At 35.9% G+C, this 27,443-nt stretch overlaps 1 protein-coding gene across 1 annotated transcript in view; it reads right to left on the reverse strand.

The window, feature by feature from the left end:
- Positions 1-1,514: 1,514 nt before the first annotated feature.
- Positions 1,515-27,443, reverse strand: part of FCHO2 (FCH and mu domain containing endocytic adaptor 2) — a gene marked incomplete at its 5' end in the record, with an annotated part of 111,858 nt that continues 85,929 nt past the window's right edge. Inside the window, 8 exons of the mRNA XM_079703345.1 lie at positions 1,515-1,690; positions 2,008-2,172; positions 5,800-5,864; positions 6,610-6,809; positions 18,203-18,335; positions 18,868-19,023; positions 22,528-22,639; positions 26,911-27,037. Coding sequence (XP_079559471.1) covers positions 1,668-1,690; positions 2,008-2,172; positions 5,800-5,864; positions 6,610-6,809; positions 18,203-18,335; positions 18,868-19,023; positions 22,528-22,639; positions 26,911-27,037 — 981 coding nt within the window. The 3' untranslated portion in view covers positions 1,515-1,667. The remainder of the gene's footprint in view (positions 1,691-2,007; positions 2,173-5,799; positions 5,865-6,609; positions 6,810-18,202; positions 18,336-18,867; positions 19,024-22,527; positions 22,640-26,910; positions 27,038-27,443) is intronic.

The following is a 27,443-nucleotide window of genomic DNA, read 5'->3' on the forward strand; positions in this document are numbered from 1 at the left end:
CTAAATTTAGAATTGGGCTAACATGGATATATTAAAAAGCACATATTGTGTTACATATATTACTAATGAGTAGATTTTCTGCTGTATTTAATATCGCAAGATGTTACATAAATGTCTAGTAGGAGGGGTTTTATTTTCTGTTAAGCTTAACAGAACAATTAGTGGTTTTATATAAATTATCATATATAACACATTTTATTACTTCTATGCAAAATGCAGGACACTGGTACTTACAAATAAATTTCCCATTTGTAAATTATGAAACTGTGTCCAAAATATTTAATTCCTTCAATTAATCAGGATTTGCTATAAAGTTAGGATTTTTACTATTTAATATTAGTAATATTAAGAAATGCTTAACCCAATCCATCATTTCAAATAATTTCCCTATTTTTAGCAGGTGACAATTAAGTAAGAACAAGAACATACAAATCGGTAATTTTTCCAATTGTTGAAAATGCCAAAACTAATCTTTTCTAAAGTGTTCCTCACAAACTACGACAAAATTCATGCTCACAACACATTCAGGAAATAAATGTACAGATTTCCAATAACAGAGTGAAGGGAAATGTTAAATGGAGAGTTAAAATACCAGTTACCAATTTATCATTACGGCTTTGCAGAACTTTCTGATGAGGTTAAGGTGGAATATCTGAAGGTAATTTTTTCCCCTGTAAACATATGCCATTAGTTATTTCTCTAGTGGCTACAGTGTATCACTAAAGAAGCGAGCCAGGGTTCTTAAGTATAAATTGTCCTTTAGTTATTCTGAACTCCCTTCCCAATTGCGGCCAAAGGTATTTATGAAAATTGCAATTATCTTGTAAAAATCCTTGACTACTTTAAGATTCCGAATAGAAGATCCAGACTGTTAGGAAAAAAGTGAGGCACATTAATGAACACAAACTAGATAGGCACATTTCTGGGTTTTGTTATTGTTTTACAAGGCACACATTATGCAATCCATATAAAAATAAATTAAATCTACAGCATTAATTCATCAAAACAATCACAACTTCTATAAAGTTAACTGCAGAAGTAAATTTCTCTGCTGTCTTTTGCAAGCTTATTTTAAAACACATTGCACTTGAGGATTAAAAAAAATCATATAAAACACCATTTACACTTTATTAATATGTTTATATGAGAATCAAATTATAGATTTTGCAAACACCTTGGACTCTGGTCTGATTATGGCACAAAACTCAATTTGATTGAGTGTTATAAATGAACATTATCCAAAACTTAGAATTCACGTTCTGTCTGTATCCATTCAATATCAAAACTTATAAAATTTCAAAATTATCTCTGACTCTAAAAACTTATGGAAAGCTGAATTATTTTGTGCTTGCTCTCCTGAAATTTCAGGCCTGATATTACACTAAAACCACAGACACTGAAGATAATTTAAAATTTCAGCCTATAAAAACTTCATTTTACTGACAATCTGAATAAATGTGTTTCCTGAATATTGCAGTTTATCATTTACAGCGTTGAAAATCATTTCAGTGCTATTTCTTTCGATGACTCACTTCAAAAGTGCAATTTAATGTTTGTAGTCAGCTCTTAAAGACATAATACAAGTTAGAATAGTGTTTGGAAAGAACAGATAATGCAGAAGGGCAGGTTTGTACTACTTCCTTGAGCCAACCACCTTCCCAGGTCCATCAACAATCTGCCAAGTATCGTCCTGAAAAACACCAAGCAGACCTTTGCAATTATAATTTCAAATGAACTCGAAGGAGAATATTTTCAGTGTGGTTACAGATACAAACCCCAGTTCCCATCTGCTGTTTACAATACATTAGAATCAGATCACAGGTGTTCAGCTAAACTGACCATGAGTACTCTCTCTCCCAGGTGTGTCTCTATCTGGCACCTTGTACCAAAGGTCAAAGAAAAAATTTCCATGCCTTTAGACTATAAACTACTTGACAGTCATTTAGTAAATGTTAGAATACAAATGTTTCCCATGTACATTATAAAGCTTGAAATCTCCCAACTTACCAGTGGCAAACCGCTTCTTTACTAAGGAAAGCCTATAGCCAGTGCCTACAAGTTCAATATCTACTCCTGAGAGGGTACTTCCCTCGCTGAGGAATTGCACTGCAAGTGTTGTGGGTTTACTGGGTCCTTCTGAAAGATCAAATTTTGCTCTGAGGGACCCAGAACCTACAAGGAAAAGAACAAAGAACTTATACAGGATAATGTATTTCACACCAAAAAAGGCAAATGAGCAAGTAAGCTGAACTGTGTCTGTCCTATGCCAAATTCGTGAAATGTGTACAGCAAACAAATCAATGTCCTGTTTCCAAATCAGACTTTATTCAGTGAATCTGAATTTTCGTTAAGTAATCTTCATCCATGCTTCTCTTTGACTTAATTAATAATAATCTTCAGAGGCATTTACTATTGAGATTCCTATGCTATATGCATGTTGAAATGAGTCAAAAGACAAGTCTGAGGGCCGCTCAGAAGGAAGCCCTAGAAGGGATGAGTGGGAATAAAGTCAAAAGAAAAGGACTGCTGACTACCATATAATGGGCGGGAGAGGTAAAGAAGCTAAGACAGCTAAGACTGGGAAGAGCTGTATCAACATTACTATTTTGTATTCACCCTTCTTTTTTTTCCCCCGCATATATATATATTTATTTTAACATCTTTATTGGAGTATAATTGCTTTACAATGGTGTGTTAGTTTCTGCTGTATAACAAAGTGAATCAGCTATACATATAGATATATCCCCATATCTCCTTCTTCTTGCGTCTCCCTCCCACCCTCCCTATCTCACCCCTCTAGGTGGACACAAAGCACGGAGCTGATCTCCCTGTTCTATGCAGCTGCTTCCCACTAGCTATCTATTTTACGTTTGGTAGTGTATAAATGGATAAAGAAGATGTGGCACATATATACAATGGAATATTACTCAGTCATAAAAAGAAACGAAATTGAGTTATTTGTAGTGAGGTGGATGGACCTAGAGTCTGTCATACAGAGTGAAGTAAGTCAGAAAGTGAAAAACAAATACCATATGCTAACACCCTTTGTTTTAAAATTTAACTGGTCTAACATCATGCCAATTATGTCTGAGGGGCTTTCTTTTCAATATAACCATTTATTCAGCATAACTCAGTCTAACTGTGGCATAAATAGTAAATAATTATGAATATTATAAATGCTAAGAAAATGCTATTTTCTTAACATGCTAAATGTTAAGGAAAAAAAAAAGCTATGGGCACATAAAATGGTGTGGGGATGACAGGCCTGTATCTCAGGCAAAGGTGACTACAGGTAGAGATGGGAGACCTGACAGAGCATGACGCATTTAAGGGAGCTACACCTACATCAGAAGAGCTGGAGAAGAGGGTACAGGTGGAAGAGAGTGGCAGAAGAGGAGACTAGACTGGCAGCAAGGAACGAGCTCTAAATATCTTTACAAACCACCAGAAGAAATAACCATAAGGAACCACCTAAGATATGGAAGACAAACATTTCAGGTAAGTCTCTTAGAAGGGCAGAAAGGTACAAGATGCAACGTAGGGAAACCACCTGAAGGTCAATAAAATAGTCTAGGATTCTAGGTGACAGGAAAAGGGGATCTGAACTAGGCTAAGGGAAAGGAAAGAAAGGAATGAATTTGAACGATATTTAAGAGTTGAAATCAAGGGGTGAAAAGGAGGAGGAGCCTAGGAGGATTCCCGGGTTTCTGGCTGGGGAAAGAACTGCTGGACAGTAGGAGTGACATTCTGTGATTCCCCGCATAGAAGCTGAACACTACAGAGAGAAATCTGGAAGAAAATATAACTATGACCCGTCCTATACTATTGTACCTGGTGGCACAGATCAATTGGGAAGATGAACTGCTGTATAATTCTTAACGCTTGCCCAAGCCCTCCTTAAACTTTTACAGTTCTTGATATGCAAAATTCAATTCTGTGAAAGTTCCACCACAGGCCAAGAGCAGCCACTTTGGCAATCCTTAAACTTTAGAATTATTTCCTGTCCCTCTTCTGGGCATAAAGGCAAAATAGAAATAGATTTCTGTTTTACAGTATTCTAATTTGGAGATTTTTTTTTAAAGGCTGACTAACCAACTCAGAACCACATTTATAAGATGTTTCCATTTCCTCACATAGACACTCTGATACCTGAACAGCAGAGGGAAACTATTAATATATCTGGTTAGAAAATTTGTGTCTTATTTTTAAGAGAACAAACTCCCTTCTTGGTAAATATTTACAGTAATACTGTTTCATTAAATATGGGGAAAATATACCCTTTCTTCCTTGCTAACTGGTTGTAAACTCTCAATTCAAGTAGCATTTCTGGTTTACTTCCAGTTTCAACTAGGAATTTCAGTTTTGTCTCCCATAGCCATACAGTTAGAGTAAAAAATCAGTACAGTTTACCCTTGAAAATAGGCAACCTTTAAGTACCAAACAGGAACAAAGGAACTAGAGATTAGCTAGGTTATTTCATACAATGTGTTATTCTCTAGTAGTAAAAGTCTGGTTCAGCACAGCAGGTCTGAATGAACAGACAATACAAGGTATGTTCCTGGACTTTTATGCAGAAATACCTATGAGAAAAACTACTGATGATATGTTTTACATTTTGATCACATTATGCTTAAAATGTTTAAAAGGAAAAAGCTGAGCAAAACTTGAAATGCCAAAAAACCCTACTGAATAGGAAAAGTAACTGGAGATTAATTAGGCATTCAAAAGAGGGCAGGAGAACTCTCCTTTGATTAAGAGAAACTACATATAAAATGTTAAAGACTTGGGCTTCCCCGGTGGCACACTGGTTAAGAATCTGCCTGCCAATGCAGGGGACAAGCCCTGGTCCGGGGAGATTCCACATGCTGTGGAGCAACTAAGCCCGTGTGCCACAACTACTGAGCCTGCGCTCTAGAGCCCACAAGCCACAACTACAAAGCCCGCATGCTGCAACTACTGAAGCCTGCGCGCCTAGAGCCCGTGCTCCACAACAAGAGAAGCCACCGCAATGAGAAGCCCGCGCACCGCAATGAAGAGTAGCCCCCTCTCGCCACAACCAGAGAAAGCCCGTGCGCAGCAACAAAGACCCAACACAGCCAAAAATAAATAAATTTAAAAAAAAAGTTAGTCTTGACTGTCCTGGGAATTGTATTCTAAATTGAGTTAGGGGATATACTAGGAGTGATCAACTAACTCGCAGAGACTTTTTCTTTGCATTGGGAACACAGATGCGGACATGGTGGGAGGAGGCAATTAACTTGCTTCTCCTTAAAATAATGGTCACAGAATTAAAGGCTGTTGATGGTTAGTTTTAATAAGGGGAAATGACCAAGGTAAGGTTCTCCTGACAGAGAAAAGACAGAGGGGCTTTTTAAGGCCGGGAAGCTTCTGCATGATTTCTGGGAGGCCAGGAGGACCCCAAGAATGAGCTAAAGAGTGTGTTAATTAGTATCAATTAGTTTTCAGTTTCAATTATCAGGTTACCTAGACTTCTATAAATTTACTTTATTAGGTATCTTCTATTAATGGTAGCATGTGAACATAAGAAGCATTTATATAATATTTATAAAGCTATAGCAAAATATTATTTTTCTCAGAGAAAGCATATTCAATCTAGAAGAAAAAAATGTGTTCTGAATCTCAACTGGTCCACTCTTATTATAAGGTATTAACTTCCACCTAGTGGTCAGTTTTAGAATTGAAGGCATGAAATTCCAGGAGAAAATTTTCCATAAACATGCCGAAAAAATCCATGTGACATCACATTATAAACAACGAAAAAAACATGCACACACTTACCTCTATTTTCTGATTTTTCTGAAATACCAGAGAGTTTCCAAAAGGCTTTCATCTGTTCTGCATTCCTGTAAGAACAAATGTTTTCAGATAATGTGTCTAGAATAGTACCTTGTACATAAGTTAACACTCAATAAATACATTTTAAATATTTCACTAGAACTATGGTGCTAGATTTACTTTGAATAGTATCACCTGGTGAAAATGTGTTTATGAGTAATATAAATATAATACTCTTATCTTTATAAATGGATATTTACCAAATTATGTAAATTCTTTTCATTTCTACTGATCAGAGAAAGGAAAACAATGCATAGGTGACCCGGTATCTTCATTACTCAAGGAAAACACAGTTTTATTACTAAACGGTGAAGCAAATATAAACGAAGAGTGGTTAGAGTCTATACTAATATTAATGGAGGGAACAAGAGAGGTAGTTAAGAGATGTAAAAACTAATACTAAAGACTAACCAGATAGGTATTCCTATAGATATGCTAGACGCTATATTTAATCCTATAAAATAATATCTTTATTTTTAAAACGAAAAAAAAGAAAGTTTAGAGAAATGACATACTTTGCCTAAGGGTAAAGTTGTATTGAATCATTCGAGTCTGGGTGGGGACAGCAAGACTAGTTTGTTTATTTTGGGTTGCGGCTACTGTAGCTTGACTAGTGAAATGTACAGTACCTTTTATAGCATGGTTTCTTTGGGAAAATACACTACCTTATAAGACAACTTTCAGAACTTAGGTTCTAAGACTCAGGGATTGCAACAGAAACTTAGTGGGAATTCAGAAATCTACTTAATTTACCATATTGCAGGGGGAAGGGACTGCATGTTTGTGACTCCTCCATCCACTGGTACGACCACCTGTACATTGGAAAGCACACTTGGTGCCACCATAGCTTCTGGGTTGTACTTATAATCCACTCTAAGATCTGTGGTGCCAGCACTACATTTCCAATATGTTGCAAGATTTAGAGGAGTGGACTGGATACCATTTGATGATACCTTTAAAGAGAGAAAAAAACAAACAATTGCCTTTGACCTAAAAAAGTAAACAAGTCATGTTAACGACATATACTTGAACACAAGAGCTCACACATTCAAAAATAATAATGAGGGAGCTGTCTTTTGCTAGGCGGAGTGAAGCAGGCTCATCTCAAAGGCGTAAGTGTGGACCTGGGACTATTTACATGAAAATTTCTGTGGTGCTTGTTTAAAATGCACATTCCACTGGCTCCAAATGCAGAAAATCTGGAGGCACTGGTGGTATAGGGATTAGTATAGCTGCCTTCCAAATGCAGAAGATCTGATTCAACTGCTTAGGTACAGGGCACAGAAATCAGCGTGTTGTGTGATTCTTATTTATGCATGTAATGTTTGAGAACCTCTCAACATTCAACATAGAATTCTGAGATTCTTTTTAAGAATTCAGACTTAAAACAGTTAGAAAAACTGGATCGCCACACAGTTCTGCAAGCCTGGAGTTAGAATACTTCCATCTTGAAATGTTTAATTTTAATCACATGAACTACAGTAAATGGTGCAATTCCTTCCAATTCTTCAGTTCCTTGCTCAAATGACTTACTCCTTTTTAATGAGATCTATTACATTGAAAACTGTATTTTCACTCTTCCTTACCTTACTCTACAGACTTTCCTTTCTCCATAGCACAACATACATTATTTACTTACTATGTTTACTGTCTATTTCCCTGTGCTACTCACAGCAATTAGCAAGCACTGAATAATAAATATTTGCTGAATGAATGATAAATACTTGGAATAAACTTTAAGTCAACGTTAAGTGGCAGCACTTTTTTATTCTTTAAAGTATTTATTTACTAGAAACATAAGCCATTTTAATACAATTATCCTATTAAAAATTCAAATAAGACATAAATATATGAAATAGGAAATTTATCTCTTGGCATTCTTACTCCCCACTTTTTTTAATTTAAAAAAATTTTTTTTATACAGCAGGTTCTTATTAGTCATCCATTTTATGCACATCAGTGTATACATGTCAATCCCAATCTCCCAATTCATCCCACCACCACCCACCACCACCACTTCTCCCCCTTGGTGTCCATATGTTTATTCTCTACATCTGTGTCTCAATTTCTGCCCTGCAAACTGGTTCATCTGTACCATTTTTCTAGGTTCCATATATGTGTGTTAATATACGGTATTTTTCTCTTTCTGACTTACTTCACTCTGTATGACAGTCTCTAGATCCATCCATGTCTCAACAAATGACTAAATTTCGTTCCTTTTTATGGCTGAGTAATATTCCATTGTATATATGTACCACATCTTCTTTATCCATTTGTCTGTTGATGGGCATTTAGGTTGCTTCCATGACCTGGCTATTGTAAATAGTGCTGCAATGAACACTGGGGTACATGTGTCTTTTTGAATTATGGTTTCTCTGGGTATACGCCCAGTAGTGGGATTGCTGGGTCATATGGTAATTCTATTTTTAGTTTTTTAAGGAACCTCCATACTGTTCTCCATAGTGGCTGTATCAATTTACATTCCCACCAACAGTGCAAGAGGGTTCCCTTTTCTCCACACCCTCTCCAGCATTGGTTATTTGTAGATTTTCTGATGTTGCCCATTCTAACTGGTGTGAGGTGATACCTCATTGTACTTTTGGTTTGCATTTCTCTAATAATTAGTGATGTTGAGCAGCTTTTCATGTGCTTCTTGGCCAGCTGTATGTCTTCTTTGGAGAAATGTCTATTGAGGTCTTCTGCCCATTTTTGGATTGGGTTGTTTGTTTTTTTAATATTGAGCTGCATGAGCTATTTATATATTTTGGAGATTAATCCTTTGTCTGTTGATTCGTTTGCAAATGTTTTCTCCCATTTTGAGCGTTGTCTTTTCACCTTGTTTATGGTTTCCTTTGCTGTGCAAAAGCTTTTAAGTTTCATTAGGTCCCATTTGTTTATTTTTGTTTTTATTTCCATTACTCTAGGAGGTCAATCAAAAAAGATCTTGCTGTGATTTATGTCAGAGTGTTCTTCCTATGTTTTCCTCTAAGAGTTTTATAGTGTCTGGTCTTACATTTAGGTCTCGAATCCATTTTGAGTTAATTTTTGTGTGTGGTGTTAGTCTTACTCCCCACTGTTAACATCATGGTACATATACTTCCAAATTTTCTAGGGATGCAAACGTAGATCTGTCTCATTCTTTTAAATGGCCACAATAATTAATTTAATCAATCTCTTCCTCTGTGGATGTGTACTTAGGTGGTTTCCAAGCAATGCTGCAGTGAATATCCTTTCTACCTTCCCCCCACCACACCCACCCTCTAATTTGTGTGATTTCCAAAGAACAGATTTCTGGAACTGGAATTGTTGAGTTAAAGGTTACATATACTCAATGATCTAACAGAGTTACCTTCTAAGAGGTTCTATTAATTTGTACTCCTATCAACAAGTGGTCACACCTCTCCTAATAGAGCAGTCTTTTTCATTTTTGTCAATCTAATGAGGACTAAAACTGGTATCTCACTGTTGTCTTAATATTCATTGTTCTGATTACTACTGACATGGAGCATCTTTCCATAAGTTAGCTACTGAGTTATTCATCTTTTATTTCTAATTTATAAGGGCTCTTTGGAGTAAACCTTTTGGTCTGTCTTACAATATTACACATGCTTTTCCTTCAGATTAAATACTGATTCTGTTTAAGGGTTTGTGTGTTTTAACCAAACATCTTATAAACACACGTATTTCTTTCTTTTTGTCTCAAGTATCTCATTCTCTTATTGCATGACTTCTGGGTTTTGTATTGTATTCAGAAAGGTATTCCACACTTCAAGATTAAAATATGTAATAAACATTTACAACACATACACAACACACATGCATACATACCCACATACATACATATATATTCATCCATGCTTTATTTTCATATCTTTATGGCTTCATTTATTATTATTAAACCTTTGATACATGCAGATTTTATTCTGGTTAAAGGTATGAGCTAGGGATTCAGCTGAATTTTTTTCCCCAAATCTCCAGCCTGCTGCCCCAGTATCATTTACTGAAAAATTCATCATTTCCACATTGTCTTGAAATGCTACTTTGTCATAGAAAGAATTTTCCATTTATTCTTAGATCTATTTCTGGATACTCTAATCTGTTTCATTCATCTGGCCATCTATTGTTGTGCCAGTTCCAAACTATTTTAAATACTGTTGGCTTACAAAGTTTTCCCATTAAAACTAAAACATTACTCCACATTGCTGTTTAAAACGTTTCTTAACTTAATTTTCCGAGCTTTATTCTTCTGAGAACTTGAAAATACTGTCAAGTCTCCAGACACAAATATATAAACACCTCCACTGAGTTTCTGATCAGGATCACATTAAATTTATAAGCTAAGTTAGAACAGCTAAGCTTTCTAGAATACGAGTCTTCCTTTAAGTAAAGTATACCATTCTAACTATATTTAAGGCAGCAGAGATGATGTTATGTTTCTTAACTAGTTTAAAAAAAATTTTTGTCTCCATTATAGCTACAGGAAAGGATGCTGTAACAGATCTTTAAAAAAATTTTTTTTAATTGAAGTATAATTGACATGTAACACTATATTAGTTTCAGGTGTACAGTGTAGTAATTTGATATTTATATACATTGTGAAATGATCACCACAGTAAGTCTAGTTACCCTCTGTCACCATACATACAAAGTATTTTTTTTCCTGTGGTGAGAACTTTTAAAATATACTCTTAGCAACTTTGAAATATGCAATACAGTATTATTAACTTTGGACACCATGCTGTACATTACATCCCCATCACTTATTTATTTTATAACCAATAGTCTAACTTTTGACCCCCTTCATCCATTTCACCCACTCCTAACCCCCTGCGCCTCTAGCAACCACCAATCTGTTCTCTGTACCTATGAACTTGGTCTGGTTTGTTTGTTTTTTAGATTCCACACATAAGTGAGATCATATGATCTCTGTCTTCCCTTTCTGACTCATTTCATTTAGCATAATGCCCTCAAGGTCCATCCATGTGGTTGCAAATGGCAAGGTTTCCTTCGCTGAATAGTATTCCATTGTATATATGCAGCAAATCTTCTTTATCCATTCATTTATTGGTGAACATTTGGGTTTTTCCATATCTTGGCTACTGTAAATAACACTGCAATGAACACTGGGGTCCAAAAATCTTTTCAAGTTAGTATTTTCATTTTCCTCGGATAAATACCCAGAAGCGGAACTGCTGGATCATATGGTAGTTCTATGTTTAATTTTTTGAGGAACCTCCAAAGTGTCTTCCATAGTGGCTACATCAATTTACATTCCCACCAACAGTGCACAAGGGCTCCCTTTTCTCTACATCCTTGTCTTTTTGATGACAGCCATTCTCACAGGTGTGAGATGACAGCTTATTGTGGTTTTGGTTTGCATTTCCTGATCATCAGTGATGGTGAGCAACTTTTCATGTATCTTTTGGCCATCTGTATGTTTTCTTTGGAAAAATGTCTATAAAGATCCTCTGTCCACTTTTAAAATCAGATTGTTTGTTTTGCTATTGAGTTGTATGTTCTTTATATATTTTGGATATTAACCCCTTGTCAGATATATTGTTTGCAAATAATCTTCTCCCATTCAGTACATTGCCTTTCCGTTTTGTTGATGTTCTTTGTCGTGCAGAAGCTTTTTAGTTTAATGTAGTCCTGCTTGTTTAATTTTGCTTTTGTTGCCTTTGCTTCTGAAGTCAAATCCAGAAAATGATCACCAAGGCTGATGTTAAGAACCTTACCACCTATGTTTTCTTCTATGAGTTTCAGGGTTTCAGGTCTTGCATTCAAGTCTTTAATCCACTTTGAGTCAATTTTTGTGTAATACAGTAGTCTAGTTTCATTCTTTTGCATGTGGCTATTTAGTTTTCCCAATACTATTTTTTTTTAACATCTTCCCAATACTGTTTATTGAAGAGACTGTCCTTTCCCCAATGTTTATTTATTCTTGGCTCCTTTTGTCATAAATTAATTGAGCATGTATGTGTGGGTTTATTTCTGAACTCTCTATTCTGTTCCATTGATCTATGTGTCTATTTTTTTGCCAATACCATCTTTTGCTTACTATACCTATGTCATATGGTTTGAAATCAGGGAGCATGATGCCTCTAACTTTTTGTTCTTTCTCAAGATTGCTTTGGCTATTTGGGGTCTTTTGTGATTCCATACAAATTTTAGGATAGTTTATTCTATTCCTGTGAAAAACTGCCAATGGAATTTTAACAGTTTTTGCATTAAACCTGTGATTGCTTTGGGTGGTATGGATATCTTAACAATTTTAATTCTATCGATGAGCATGGAGTATCTTTTCATTTAGTTTTGTCTTTAATTTCTTTCATCACTGTCTTATAGTTTTCAGTGTACAGGTCTTTCACCTCTGTGGTTGAATTTATTCCTAAGTATTTTATTCTTTTTGATGCAATTGTAAATGGGATCATTTTCTTAATTTCCTCTGCTAGTTCATTATTAGTATATAGAAACACAACAGATTTTTATATATTTTGTATTTTGCAACATTACTGAATTCATTTATTATTCAGTTTATTCATTTATTATTCAGTATTCTGAGTTTTTTTTCTTATGGAGTCTAAAGGTATTCTACATATGTCATCTGCAAAGAGTGACAATTTTACTTCTTCCTTTCTAATTTGGATGCCTTTTCTTTTTCTTGCCTGATTTATCTGGCTAGAACTTTAATACTATGTTGAATAAAAGTGGTGAGAGTAGGCATCCTTGTCTTGTTCCTGATCTTAGAAGAAAATCTTTCAGATTTTCACCACTGAGCATATTAGCTATAGGCTTGTCATATATGGCATTTATTATGTTGAGGTATGTTCCCTCTATACCCACTGTGTTGGGAGTTTTCATCATAAGTGGATGTTTAAATTTTGTCAAATGTTTTTTCTGTAATCCACTGAGATGATCATACGATTTTCATCTTCATTTGTTAATGTGGTGTATCACGTTGCTTGATTTCTGGATGTCAAACCATCCTTTCATCCCTGGACTAAATCCCACTTGATCATGGTGTATGACCCTTTTAATGTATTGTTGCAGTTTGTTTGCTAATATTTTGTTGAGGATTTTTGCATCTATGTTCATCAGGGATATCAGCCCGTAATTTTTTCTTGTAGTGTCCTTGTCTGGTTTTGGTATCAGGGTAATGCTGGCCTCATAAAATGAGTTTGGAAGTGTTCCCTCCTTTTCTATTTTTTGGGAAGAGTTTGAGAAGAATTGCTATAATTCTTTTAGTGTCTGGTAGACTTTGGTAGTGAAACCATTTGATCCCAGACTTTTGTTTGTTGGAAGGTTTCTGATTACGGATTCATATCTCCTTACTAGTAATCTATTCATATTTTCTACTTCTTCATGATTCAGTATTGGAAAGCCGACCGTATGTTCCTAGAAATGTATCCATTTCTTGTAGGTTGTTGGCAATTTGTTGGCATATAATTGTTCATAGTAGTATCTTATGAATCTCTGTATTTCAGTGGTATCAGTTATTAACAGCTCCTCCTTCATTTCTGGTTTTATTTGAGCCCTCCTTTTTTCTTGGTGAGTCTAGATAAAGGTTTGTCAATTTTGTTTACCTTTTCAAAGAACCAGCTCTTAGTTTCATTGATCTTTTTAGTCTCTATTTCAGCTCTGATCTTTGTTATTACTTTCCTTCAACTAACTTTGGGCTCCGTTTGCTCTTCTTTTTCTAGTTACTTGAGGTGTAATGTTAAGTTGTTTGAGATTATTCTTGTTTCTTGAGGTAGGCATGTATCACTATGAACTTCCCTCTTAGAAATGCTTCTGCTGCATCCCATGAATTTTTGGTATGTTGTATTTCCATTTTCATTTTTTTCAAAGTATTTTTTGATTTCTCCTTTGATTTCTTCATTGACCCGTTGGTTACTCAGTAGCATACTGTTTAATCTATCCATATTTGTGATTTTTCCAGTCTTCTTCTTGTAACTGATACCTAGTTTCATACCACTGTGGTCCTAAAAGAGATGCTTGATATGACTCCAATGTTAAATTTATTATGACTTGTTTTTTAACCTAATATATGATCATGGAAAATGTTCCATATGCAGTTGAGAAGAATGTGCACTCTGCTGCTTTTGAATGGAATGTTTTCTGTATATCTGTTAAGTCCATCTGGTCTAACATGTCATATAAGGTTGATGTTTCCTTATTGATTTCTGTTGGGATAACTTATCTATTAATAAAAGTGGGTATTAAGGTCCCCTACTATTACTGTATTGCTGTCTATTTCTCCCTTTAGGTAGGTCTCTTAATATTTGCTCTATGTATTTAGGTGCTCCTATGTTGGGTGCATAATTATTATTATTTTTTGGGTGCGTAATTATTAACAAATGTTAAACATCTTCTTGTTGGATTGACACCTTTATCAATATGTAATGCCCTTCTTTGTCTCTTATTACAGTCTCTGTTTTAGTCTATGTTTTTCTTATGTAAGTATAGCTACCCAAGCTTTCATTTGGTTTCTGTTTGCACAGAACAGCTTTTTCCATCCCTTCAACTTTCATTCTGTGTGTGTCCTTACATCTGAAGGGAGCATCTTATAGGCAGCATATAAATAGGTCTTATTTTTTTAATCCATTCAGCCACTCTATTGATTGAAGAATTTAGTCCATTTACAATTAAAATAATTATTGACAGGTATGTATTCACTGCATATTGTTAATTATTTTCTGGCTGTTCTGTTCTCTTTCTTTGTGGTTTGATAACTTTCTTTAGTGGAATGGTTAATTTCTTTGTCATTATCTTTTGTGTATCTGCTATAGGTTTTTGCTTGGTTGTTACCATGAGGCTTACATATAACAACCTACATAACAGTCCATTTTAAGCTGCAAACAATGTAAGTTTGAATCATTCTAAAGGTCTGCATTTTTACTCCCCCTCTGTTTTCTGTTTTTGATGTCACATTTTACACCTTTTTATCTTGTGTATCCCTTCACTAATTATTGGAGTTATTTTTACTGTTTTTGTCTTTTATCCTTTTACTATTTTTACTCTGTGATTAATCCACTACCTCTACTATATATTTACCTTTACCAGTGAGATTTATACTTTCATACTTTTGTTACTAATTGGCACCCTTTTCAGCAAATTAGTCCCTTTAACATTTCTTGTAAGGCTGGTTTATTGGTGATGAACTCCTTTAGGTTTTGCTTGCCTGGGAAACTCCTTATCTTTCTTTCAATTCTGAGCAATAACTCTGCCAGGTAGAGTATCCTTCGTTAGAAGTTTACTTTGAATATATCCCTTCTGGCTTGCAAAGTTTCTGCTGAAAAGTCTGCTGATGGTCTTATGAGAGCTCCCTTGGTTTTTCTCTTGCTGCTTTTAAGATTCTTTTTTTAAACGTTTGACATTTTAATTATAATGTGTCTTTGTGTGGGTCTCTCTGGGCTTCCTGGATCTGGATGTCTGTTTCCTTCCCCAGGTTAGGGAAGTTCTCAGCCATTATTTCTTCAAGTAAGTTTTCAGTCCCTTTACCTCTATTCTCCTTCTGGGACCATTATAATGTGTATGTTAGTTTGCTTGATGTTGTCCCATTAAGTCCTGTAAGCTATCTCCGCTTTTTAAATTTCTTTTTTCTTCTTGCTGTTCTGATTAGGTGAGTTCCACTGCCCTGTCTTTGAGTTCACTGATCCTTTCTTTGCTTCATCTAGTCTGCTGTTGAACCCCTCCAGTATATATTTCAGATCAGTTATTGTATTCTTCAGCCCAGTGACTTCTATTTGTTACTTTCTTATGTTTTCTGTTTCTTTGTTGATGTTCTCACTGTGTTTATCCATTCTTCTCCCAAGTGAGGTGAGCATTTTATGACCATTACTTAGAACTCTTTATAAGGTAAATTACTTATCTCTGTTTCGTTAAGGTGCTTTTCTAAGGTTTTATCTTGTTCTTTTAGAATATATTCGTTTCCTCATTTTACTTGATTTTCTGCGCTTCTTTGTATTAGATGAAATAGCCACCCCTTCCAGTCTTGAAAGAGTAACCTCGTGTAGGAGATGAACCTTATTGTTCAACCTCGCCTTAGCTCTTGGTTGCCTCTCAAACCTCTCTGATTGTCCAAGCAGCCTATTTTATATTTAATAACTCCTAATTGTCAAGGGTGTGCCAAGACCTGTCAGTGTTTCAAAGCAGGAAATCTGCCAGCACATAGATTCAGACTGACTAGGAAGCTAGACCCTCAGGCAGCAGCTTTTTTTTCTTTTTTTTTTTTTTTTGCGGTACGCGGGCCTCTCACTGTTGTGGCCTCTTCCATTGCGGAGCACAGGCTCCGGACGTGCAGGCTCAGCGGCCGTGGCTCACGGGCCCAGCCGCTCCGCGGCATGTGGGATCTTCCTGGACTGGGGCACGAGCCTGTGTCCCCTGCATCGGCAGGCGGACTCTCAACCACTGCGCCACCAGGGAAGCCCAGCAGCAGCTTTTAAAGTATGCAAATACATATAGTTCTGTGGGACTGAATACAAATGTTAGCCCTGCTGGCCACCAGATCAGATGATCTGGAGGTGTCCCCTGGGTGACAGTCATAAAAATCAGGGCTCTAGACGAGTGTATAAGTTCCTTTCTGGGAGATACTGGTGAACTGTAGCAAGGCAGAGGGAGAGTGAATTGACTGCATTCCCCTAGCCTATGTTCCCTAAAAGCATATCTGTAGACCCCTAGATGTGTGTCAGACCTGAAGCCTGCCCCTTAGGCTGCTGCTCCAGGCCAAGCACATGGGTCTCTTTCACAGAAACACTATGGGTGTTTTTCAGTCTGCTTTCTGTGCATCGCCCTGGGGGCAGTAGCCTGCCAAAAACTGTCTCACTGATTGTTATAGTCCTGTGGGACCCAGAAATGCAAGCTCCCCTGGCCTCCAGAGCCAGGAGATCAAGGGTGTCCCCTGGGCTGCAGCTTCAAAAACTGGGGCACCAAACATCTACAAAAACTCCCTTCTTGGAGATACTGGTGTCACAGAAGAAGTGCAAAGATGACACCCACTGAGGAAGGGGGAAAGAGGTCTTGAATAAAAAGCCAGCTTTAGCATGAGAGAGGGAGAGCCCACTGGTTGGAGTGTAAAGATGGCACCCACCAAGAGAAAAAGTCTATAGTAAAAAAAAATAAATAAATAAAGTGGTGCCTGTTGGCTTTAGCAAAGTAGATGGAGCAAGTAAAAGAGGTGCCCTCCAGCACCTCATTCCCTGGAGAGTATCTCAACATGCCCTGGCCCCTCAAGCCAATGCTTTAAGACCAGCAAATGAATCTCTTTCACATATAGTCTGTGCACTTCTCAAATGGCCGCTTGTATGCTAGGACTTAGGGTGCTTGAGTTTGCATGCAAGCCCTTTAAAGCCGTTTCTCAGATCCCTACAGCCCTTTGGTTCTTGTGGATACGAGCTCCACTGGTTTTCAAAGCCAGATGTTTTAGGGACTCGTCTATCAAGTGTAGGTCTCAAAAGCTGGGGTGTCCATGCGGGTTACAAACTCTTTGTTCCTCAGGGAGAGGCTCCAGATTTGTGAGTTCCATCCAGATGGTGGGTTGCCATGATGGGGTTGAGGCTTATGGTGAGACCGTGTCTCAGCCTCTCCTACTCGCCTCAGTGTGGCCCTTTTCTCATTGGCTGATGTGAAGGAGCTGTTTAGCTATCTTTCAGGTCCCTTTCAGAGGGAATTGTTCCACATGTATCTGTATATACGCCATGTTGGTGTATCCATGGGAGAAGGTGAGATCAGGATCTTCCTATACCATCTTGGACTACCTCTCCAGCTCTAATTAGTTTTTTTATTGTGAATATCTTTCTCCATTAGTTTTCCTAACTGGTTGTTTTGAAAGCCATTAATTTTTATATTAATTTTTTAAATGACCACTTTGCTAAATTCTCCTGCATCAGTTTTTCAGTTGATTCTCTTGAGTTTTCCAGAAATATGTCACCTGTAATAAATATTATTTTTATATCTTCCTTTCCAATATTTATCACCACTTATTTTATTCTCCTGTCTAACTGTACTAACACATCCAGAAAAACCTTATACACTAACAGGAATAATGACTTTGCTGACTTTCAATGCTTTAGGTATTTCATTATTAAGACTGATATGCTGGTCTTTTCAGGTGAAGGACATTCATATATTTATATTTGCTCAGTATTTTAATTGGTAATAGATAGATGGTGGATTTGATCAAATTGGCCAAAATCTCCATAGGCTTATTAACAGATTTTTTGATTTTGAAACATCCTTGCATTGCTCGAATGAACTTCATTTGGCCATGACATATTATTCATTTAATGATATGCAAGATTCTGTTTGTTAATATTTTAATTAAGGATTTTTATAATATGACACTCACCTGATACTTTAATACATCTACATTATAATAAGAAGCAGCTGGATTTTGCTCTGATAGCTTCTTGAGGTAGATAGTAAGAGCTTGCATGTTCATCCAAAAATCTTTTGTGTTAGAATCACATTGTGATGGATCACTGTATGTATAAGAAATATTTTCATTATTATTTATTATTTCATATTTATTTATTTATCTTTATCCTATGCCTCTCTGTAGTAATTTGGTGACCTGGCAAAGACCAGTAGAAATGAACCAAAAGATGGGATGAAGTAAAACTAAACTTAGGGGATAAAGAATGGAACATAGCAGAAAGCTGCCTAAAAGATGAGAAGATGTACAGTAGAGAAGGATTTAACAATGACTACTACCACCACTAGCACAAACAACAAAGACAGCAGAATCCTATTTAATCATAATAAATAATTGTGATATTGTCTTCAAATTGAATTTCTGTTGCTTTGAAGAAGAAAGAAAAAATTTCTTAAAAAGAAATTTCACCTTCAAAACAAAAGTATACAAACCTGGGGATTTCCCTGGTGGTCCAGTGGTTAAGACTGTGAACTTCCACCACAGGGGTACAGGTTCGATCCCTAGTCAGGGAACTACGACTCCATATTGCCCCCCAGTGTGGCCAAAAAATTTAAAAAAAAACTGAAAAGTACACAAACCTGAACACAAGTTGTGCATTTGGAAGAATTTGTTCTAGTCTGTTGATATTTTTCACCCTGAAGCAGAGCACAGCTGGGGATGGATTACTAGTGAAGACTTTAATAACTCCGCTTGGAAATGATATTGTCATGTCACCAGTGATCTTCACAATACACCTGAAAGTAGGCATTTTGAAAAATTTAAATAGTTTAAATAAGGCATTTTAACCTCCATTTAAAGCATATTTAGTTTTAAAAGGGCTTTATTTATATATATAGCCTTTTATCATAATTACCATGAATTATTTTTTCAATTATAAAAAATGATTCTATGTGAAATGATATATTCATCTAACACCAGTTTTTCCTAGAATTAAATTCCAAACACAAATGGAAGCACACTGATAATACTCCTTCACTTGTTTGCCAAAACCATCCCTGGCTGTCTCATAAGGACATTGTTTCCCTGGTAACACTGACCCCAGCTGTAGCTATTTTTCCTCCAAACCCCACAAAGCACTGGGCCTGATGGTGGCAGTGGTAGATGTCCTCCTTGCTTCTCATTGCCTCTTACAACTCTATATTCCTTCTTCCTTCTGAAAAACCACCAGCTTCATCTGAAACTCACACCATCAGATTATACTACTCGCTATCCCAACCCTCCAAGTCATCTTCAACATTCCCTTTCATTTTCTGAAAATTAGAGCTCCTGGCCCACTGTCAGTTTGTCTCTGCCCAACTACTCCTATCATAAATTTTTAGTGATTTCAATATCCACACAGATAATCCTTTCAACACCTTGGTCACCTAGTTCTTCAGCCCCTTGCCTTCAATGATCCTGCCTTCCAGCCTACCTCAGCCATACTTCAGTCCCTCCATCATCTCAGATTCCCCACTCATCGGATAGTTTCTTCCTACTTCTCCAACTCATTCTGTCTAGTACTGCATCTCCAATCTCATCAAAAACTTCCATAATCCATTGTTCCTACCACCTTTTCCACTAATCTTCACTCTTCCTTCATATCCTCATTTCCCCCTATCTTGGGACTTCATGGTCCATCAATATACATACTCCTTTGCATAAACCCTCCCCTTGGTTCTCTCTCACTTGACTATGCTTGTTTGGCAAAACACAGTCTTAGCTAAATCCAGCTCCTCACCTACATCTATATGGCTGAACATGACTAGAGAAAAACATATAAATATAGCCAAAACTCTCAGTTAGGCCCCCTTAGTATTACCTGGAAATTCTACTACATTCCCTAGCTCTTTTCATACCTTCTCCTTTCTCCTCTAACTCTAACCTGCAAAATTCCCTCCCCCACCTTAAGTCAATGACTTTCCTTTAAATTTTACAGATGAAATGAAATCAGAAAAGAACTTCCTCATACTCTCACTACTAAAATCCTAATCTCCCTGACTCTAAAGGCATCCATACCTTCTGCCTTCCCTCCTGTTTCAACAGATAACCAGTCTATGCCCCTAAGGTTAACTGTACTGAAGCACATCTCCTCTTACATACTGAAGGACTTCACTCATGCAATTGTCCCCTTTCCTGCACATTCAGTTTTTTCCATAAATATTGGATTTTCCCCATTAGCGTATTGAAATGTATATCATCTTTAAAAAACCCAAAAACTAAAATTAATAAAGGCCTCCTCTGATTCTCCCATCTCTCTCCTGCTACCACCCTGTTTCTCTGCTTCTACTTAGAGCAAAATACCCTAAAAGAATTGCCTAACATTTGCGCTCTCCAAATACAGTTGTCTGTATTTGCATCATCTCCTGCTCCTGAGCGCCCTCGAAGCAGTCTACTAGAGCTACTCTTGTGAAGGTCATTAATGACCTTCATGTGGTTAACGATCTATTTTTCTTGACCTGACGATAGCATCAGATACAGCTTCACACCTTCTTTCATGAAAGGGTTTATTCACTTAGTTTCTGGGACTCTGCTCTACTGGCTCTCTTCTCACCTCTCTTGTTGCTTGCTGTCCCAAACTCCATTGCTGGATGATTCTCATCCTCCTGTTTTTAAACACTGAAGGGGACCAGGACTTAAGTTCTCATCAGATCTCTTCTCTACACCCTAATGCCCCAGGCTTTAAGTATCATGTACAAATTAATGACTACCAAATATTTTAGCCTGGACCTATCTATCTATCTCTGAACTCCAGAATCATGTATTCAACTATCATCAACTCAACATCCCCACTAAATTGTCTTAATAAGTACTTCAAATTTAACAATCTACTCCCTCAACAAATCTTGACAACTCTGTTTTCAAAATACATTCAGAATCTCATTACTACTCACGATCTCTTCTGCTAATACCCTTATACAAGTCACCATCAGCTCTCACCTGGACTTCAGTGGTTAACCCTTTCTCTCTGCATCTACTCTGGCTCCTTCTAGTTTATTCTCCATATAGCAGGCAGAGTGCTACTTCAAAAACATAAGTAACCTCATCACTCCTCTACTCAAAAGCCTCTACTTGCTTCCCACCTCACCCACAATAAATTCCAAACTCCTTATCATGGTCCACAATGCCCAGCCTGATCTGTTCCCTCTGTGGACTTATCTTTGACTACTTTCTTCCTTGTTTACTCCTACTCAGTGACATGGTTCTCTTTGCTGTTTCTTGACTATGCCAAGCATGCTTCTACCTCAGTCCCTTACACTTACTGGAATGCTCTTCACTCACCTATCTGCATGGCTTGCTCCTCCCACAATGTCTTTCAAAAACAACCTCAAGAAGGCTTTCACTGATCATTCTACCTAAAATAGTAGCCCTCTGTTGTAACTGTCTATCCCCTTACCCTGGTTTATTTTTCTTCGTAGCATATATCAATACCTCTCCTTTTCCTAAGTAACATTATTCATTCATCAAATATTTGAGCGCTTACTATGTGTAAGACTCTGTTGTAAGTGCTGAAGGTACTTTAGTAAACAGAAGTTCTTCTCTACAGAGCTTGCATTATCTCAAGTGAAAACTAAGAAACTTTCACAACAATGCAAGCTTATAACAGTCTTACACATATTAAGCACTCAAATATTTAATGAATGAATAATGTTATACATGAAAAGTAAGGGTGGGGTGGTGGTGGTGGGATGAATTGGGAGATTGGGATTGACATATATACACTAATATGTATAAGATAAATAACTAATAAGAACCTGCTGTATGAAAAAATAAAATAAAATTCAAAAAAAAGTAAGAAAAATAAGGGTGGTCATTCACCCAAAGATCATTTTCTTAATAGAAGGAGGTTAAACCAATCCTTCAAGAGTCTCCTATAATAGACATGCACTCTAGGTCTCTCTTGCAAACATCACACTTTCACCAAAGATAAACATTAGGCCAAGATTCAGAGTTCTATCCCCATCTACGTCAGCTGCCACAATTCTGTTCTACGGACATGTCAAACAACAGATGTGTCATATTGGTCATAAAGCCTGGGCAAAAATGTACATAAACTTAGAAAAAAGCCATCACTACTGATAATAGTGACTTCTTAAATTTGAAAGACAATATCTAAATGACTATAATTGATAGCAAAAAGCAGGTAAACAAGTAATAGAAAACTCTAATAGAGAATCAAAATGTAACTCTTAAAATTTACCACCAAGCCCCCTGCCTCTGAAACACACACACACATACACACGTATCTTTTAAAAACTAACTTGGTGGGATCTGCCCCTTTAAAGTAGGCATTAACAGATTCTGTAAGGGCGACTGCCACAGGTAAGGTGTCCTGATTTCCAAGGCTGACAGGACTGGGACCTCGTGACACACCTAGAATAAATACAATTCATTTGTTAAATCCTATAGAAAGATATTTATTAAATACCAAGACAGAGTAGACTCAAAATATTAGCTTGTCACAAGTGACTCTATTACTGGTTTCAAAGATGCCCCAAGTATAAATCTGGTTTAAAAATGGAGCATAAAACAAGTTGGACAAATAAAAACAAATCAGGAAAATATGTCACAGTGACTTCAATTTTAAATAGAATGACAAAGAAGGGTTGGGTTAAGGAATGTCAGAAGGAAAAAGCCCTTCACCTGAAGAGCTAAAATTACTAAAATATGGCTTCAAAACCATTCAGATACTAAATTCTTTCAGGTTCTACTAATTCACATACGTAAGGTCATTAAACTGGATTTTTCTATTTAAGGTATTTCTATACATTAGCTATTTCTAAATGAGCAGTGTTATGTAATCATGCACTACTCATTATTACTGTAATTCTCCTTTACCTCTTCTTTGTCTTATGCTTGTATTATATTCCCATATTACCTTTCCTAGATAGATATGACTAATAACATCATTTTGAGGTAACATTCCTGACATAAAGTTAACTCAGTATGATACCTTTAGAATCAAATCATAGAAAGAGCAGTGTTTTAAAAGCATAATAAAATGTTAACAAATTTACTGTATATGTTCAGGTGTTTTTTAAAACCTAAGTATCTGGTTTATTTCATAACAGACAAATCCCTTAAAATAGTGCATTGCCTTTTTTTTTTCTTTACAAATGTACTCTCTCCATTTATGCCTTACCATTATTGTTATCGATTGGAAAGTGGAGCATTTCATTTAATATACAATATATGATGAAATTTTGTAAAAATAAGTCAATTGGGTAGTTATGATTATTCATTCTTATTTAAAGAAAAATATGTTGACCTAGGTTATTCATTTATCTCTGAAATTTGAATGTATGTTTTTTGTTACATAAATGTTACACCATGTTCATAGCCATCAGATATTTTTATTTCAGATGTGAGTTACTTTTGAGATACCTAGAGTATTATTAATTCTAACAAAAATCAGTACTAGCTTTCTTTGCCTCACAACTAAACCTGGGCTCCTACAAATAGTGAGAAAGAGCCTTTGTTACATTTAGAGGCCAGGAGATTCTGTACTGTTCAAGATTTTGAAGAATTCTGATTTAGAAGGTTCTTCATAGTTTTAAAAAAAAATGACTCAGTGATTAAAAATACACAGAAACAGGAACTGCTGTTTCTAGGCCACTGGGAAAAGTAAACTCTCCCAAACAAGACAACTTAAAATTTCATATGAAAATAAACTCAATAATAAAATGTATTCACAAAATCACAACAGCTAGTATCTACTAACCACCAATATATGCCAGACACTTTGCCAAAGAGGCATGAAAGAAATGGTGCCTTTTTGAACCACAAGTAGTTTTTTCTGCAAAGTGGGAACATACTTTGTGGGTGATGGGCTGCAACAATGAAAGGACATGAAAATGTATCTGGAGAAGTGTTTATAACCCAGATCAGGACACGGAAGACCTTTAATTTTATCCTATTGGCACTAAAAGCCACTGAAAATGTTTAAAAGAAACATGATTGTGTTTTTCATTTTGTAAGATCACTGAACACAGAGTGAATCCTGGATTGAAAAGAAAAATGACTTGGCAGGGATTCAAGTTTGGATCAGGTGAGAGATAATTAAATGAAAGCTAAGGGCTTGATCAAGAGGCAGTAGTTTCTAGGATATGTGATTACAACTATGCAAATACATGTTTGTGCAGTGGGAAATTTTCACTGTAAATCTAAATTAGTTCAATTTTTTAAAAAATATATTCTATACTAGGGTCACTAGAAATTCAGGAAAGCATATTTTCAGAGAAAGATGAAGGCTATAATAATCTTTTATTAGAGAAAATTCTATGCTCTTAAGTCTGAAATTAATCTTTTCCCTTAGGTAACCTACACAAGTGGATATCTACACACAGTCATGGGTAACATTAATGTCTGCTAGTACTTTGACATTAAAAATCAAAAGAAACCTACAAAGTTATTCTTTTCAATTATCCAATTTGGGCATATAAAATGAGAATTCTTGTAATAGTTTCCCTGTAAATTGTTAAGCCTGTTACTGAAATATTGGCAAGAAGAAAAAAGTATTGGAGAGTTAGGAAAAAAACTCAAAATCCACTTAACATTTTGGCATATACCCTTTTGTATATTCCATTTTTGTTTCCAAGATCATATTGTATATGCATCCTTCAAAAAAATGTTTGACACAGGAAATATGTGCTTAAGTCCCTAAAACAGTCTAAATGTATACTATATTATTCAGAATAACTCATTTTTTGGAAATAATAAATTCCTTGGATGTTCTTCTTTATAAGGATAGTATGCACTCTAATTTTGGTTTAATTGTTGCATATTTACAATTGTGTATGTTTTGAAAATGCAGAGACATAAAGCTGAAATAAAGGGTACCTACCTTTGTAACAATCAGTGAATATTTTTGTGGAATTCCTTTCAGCTCAGGAGTAAAAAACAGGGACTCACTCCCAACTATTTCCTACCTCTTTGCTTCTAACTTCAGCTCACTGTATGAATGGTTTTCGTATGACTGACAGCCTTTGCTTTGTGGTTTTTATATTATAGTTTCTTTTTTTTAACTGACATATTCTTTCTGGTTCTTTCCTAATCACTTTTTCTCTGCTTCTAATAGCTTTAGAGGTAAGATTTGTTGATATTTCTTAATGTTAAGGAGAGAAGAGCAGGAGGGAGATGGAAGATAATGCAAAAATAATGTATGTTTTTATAATTTATCCACTGCTATCAATGGATCCTGTATAGAAACTGGACATAATTAGTACAAAATTGAGATAGTTAAACCTTAGAGTTATTCTTGATTTCTGAGACACCATAGATTGCTGGAAAAGGAAAAATTAGATAACAGACTATTTTAGATACACTTTAGGGTCATTAGTTAACACATACATCTGCTTTCGATACAATACCTTGTGAAGTCTCACAGTGCTTTTCAATTTCAGAGAGTGTCCCAATCAAATTATCATCTTCTATCATATTTAAATAAAACAAAATATTGCAGGAAAAGAAAATACTTTCAAGAACAAGAAGAATCAAAAACTTAAATCTAAACAGGGAACTGAATAAACATCACAATAAAGAAAGAAATTTTTAGGAAGATTTAAAGAAACTTTGTCGTATAAAATCCACATTACATCACATCCTGCCTGCATCATCACTGTCACCTACTTGTCGTTCTCCTATTGCCAGCACTGGCCCAAACTACAAACAAATATGTACTAACTTAATCAAAATTAAAGTTTCCATCACAAATAGAAAACGTTCCGAATAATCTGGAGATAATGGGAAACAACTAAAGCAATTTTGGTTACCCAGACCTGCCTGATTTCTAACAGGACCCATCTATGTTCTTTATGGTTAAAATACAGATTCTGTGGAAACAAAAGGTAACAAAACCACATATACAAACAAAATGTAAGAATAAGGTGCTTGTTACAGCAAACAAAAAGACTTATTGAATATATTGTTTACGTAAAGTCAGAAGATGGAAAAAACAGTATGTTCACAAAAGTATATAAAATAAGATGGTAACATCATGTTCAGACATTTAGAAATCAAATCATTTATCTCATTTTAGCCTATACCACTCATGCCGTTTTTACAATGGCTACATACAAAAGACCCATTTCTCGTGAGTTTTGACAAATCAAATTAGGTATAATTAAATCAGCTTAATTAGGGCTGGGATTCTTAAACTCAACATGCATCAGAATCGCCTAAAAAGCCTGTTCAAAGATTGCTAGCCCCACTCCAGAGTTTCTGATTTAAAAGGTCTGCATTTCTAGTAAGTTCCCACGTGATACAGACAGATGCTGCAGTTCCCAGGACCACACTGCAAGCACAAAACCCCTTCCTTTCACTGAATCAGTTGTTTTTAAAAGAAATTTTCTTAGGAATGTAAGTACCAATTCACAGTAGAAAGTACTGCATCATATTCTGCCTTCAACTATTTATATTGGTCAGTAGTTTATACATTTGATGCATTCTTAACAGTGCTAATCATGGTTAAAATTCTCTATTCAGATCATATAAAATGTGAAAGAGAAAAGGAAAATGTGGCTAGTTTGATAATGCCAGGCGTGTTTCCAGAAAACCAAAATGTCTAATGCTTAATTCTTCACTACCCTCAGCCTGATCATATTCTGGATGTTAAATTTTGCATGTAATTTATGATAATCACTTACCTACTGGAGTATTGGCAGCACTCAGTGACGCAGAAGATGAGATAGAGGAAGAACTTTCTGCCCGGGCTAACGGAGCAGCAGGAGGTGGGCTGGTATTTGAAGTTATAGGTGGGCTGAATGGCCTGGGCTTAAAAACAAAATGTCATTTACCAAAATGCTAAAACAATTCCCCAGTTATCAGAAAAGATTTTTAGGTATCAGGAACATTAATTTTAAAATACTAAACCAAATTTATTGTGTTTCTTAAAACTCACAGTTAGAGATGCCTAGGTCAAATCATTTTCAAGAATATATTAAAAGCTGAAAAGGCTATTTTAAAATAATGCCGTCAAGAGAATCTTTGTATATAAAACTTTTTCTGTATTTCAAAAAGTATGCTTAAGATAGATTCTCAGAAGTTAAACTGTTAAACATTATGAAGGCTTTTCATACATAGCGCCAAACTGCTTCCCATTTGGGTAATTCACTTTACCCTACTGCCTATAAATATATGAGAATATTTCTCTGCACTCTTGCCAGCAATGAATAGATGA

Source organism: Hyperoodon ampullatus (assembly GCF_949752795.1).
Source record: "Hyperoodon ampullatus genome assembly, chromosome: 4".
NCBI lineage: Eukaryota > Metazoa > Chordata > Mammalia > Artiodactyla > Ziphiidae > Hyperoodon > Hyperoodon ampullatus.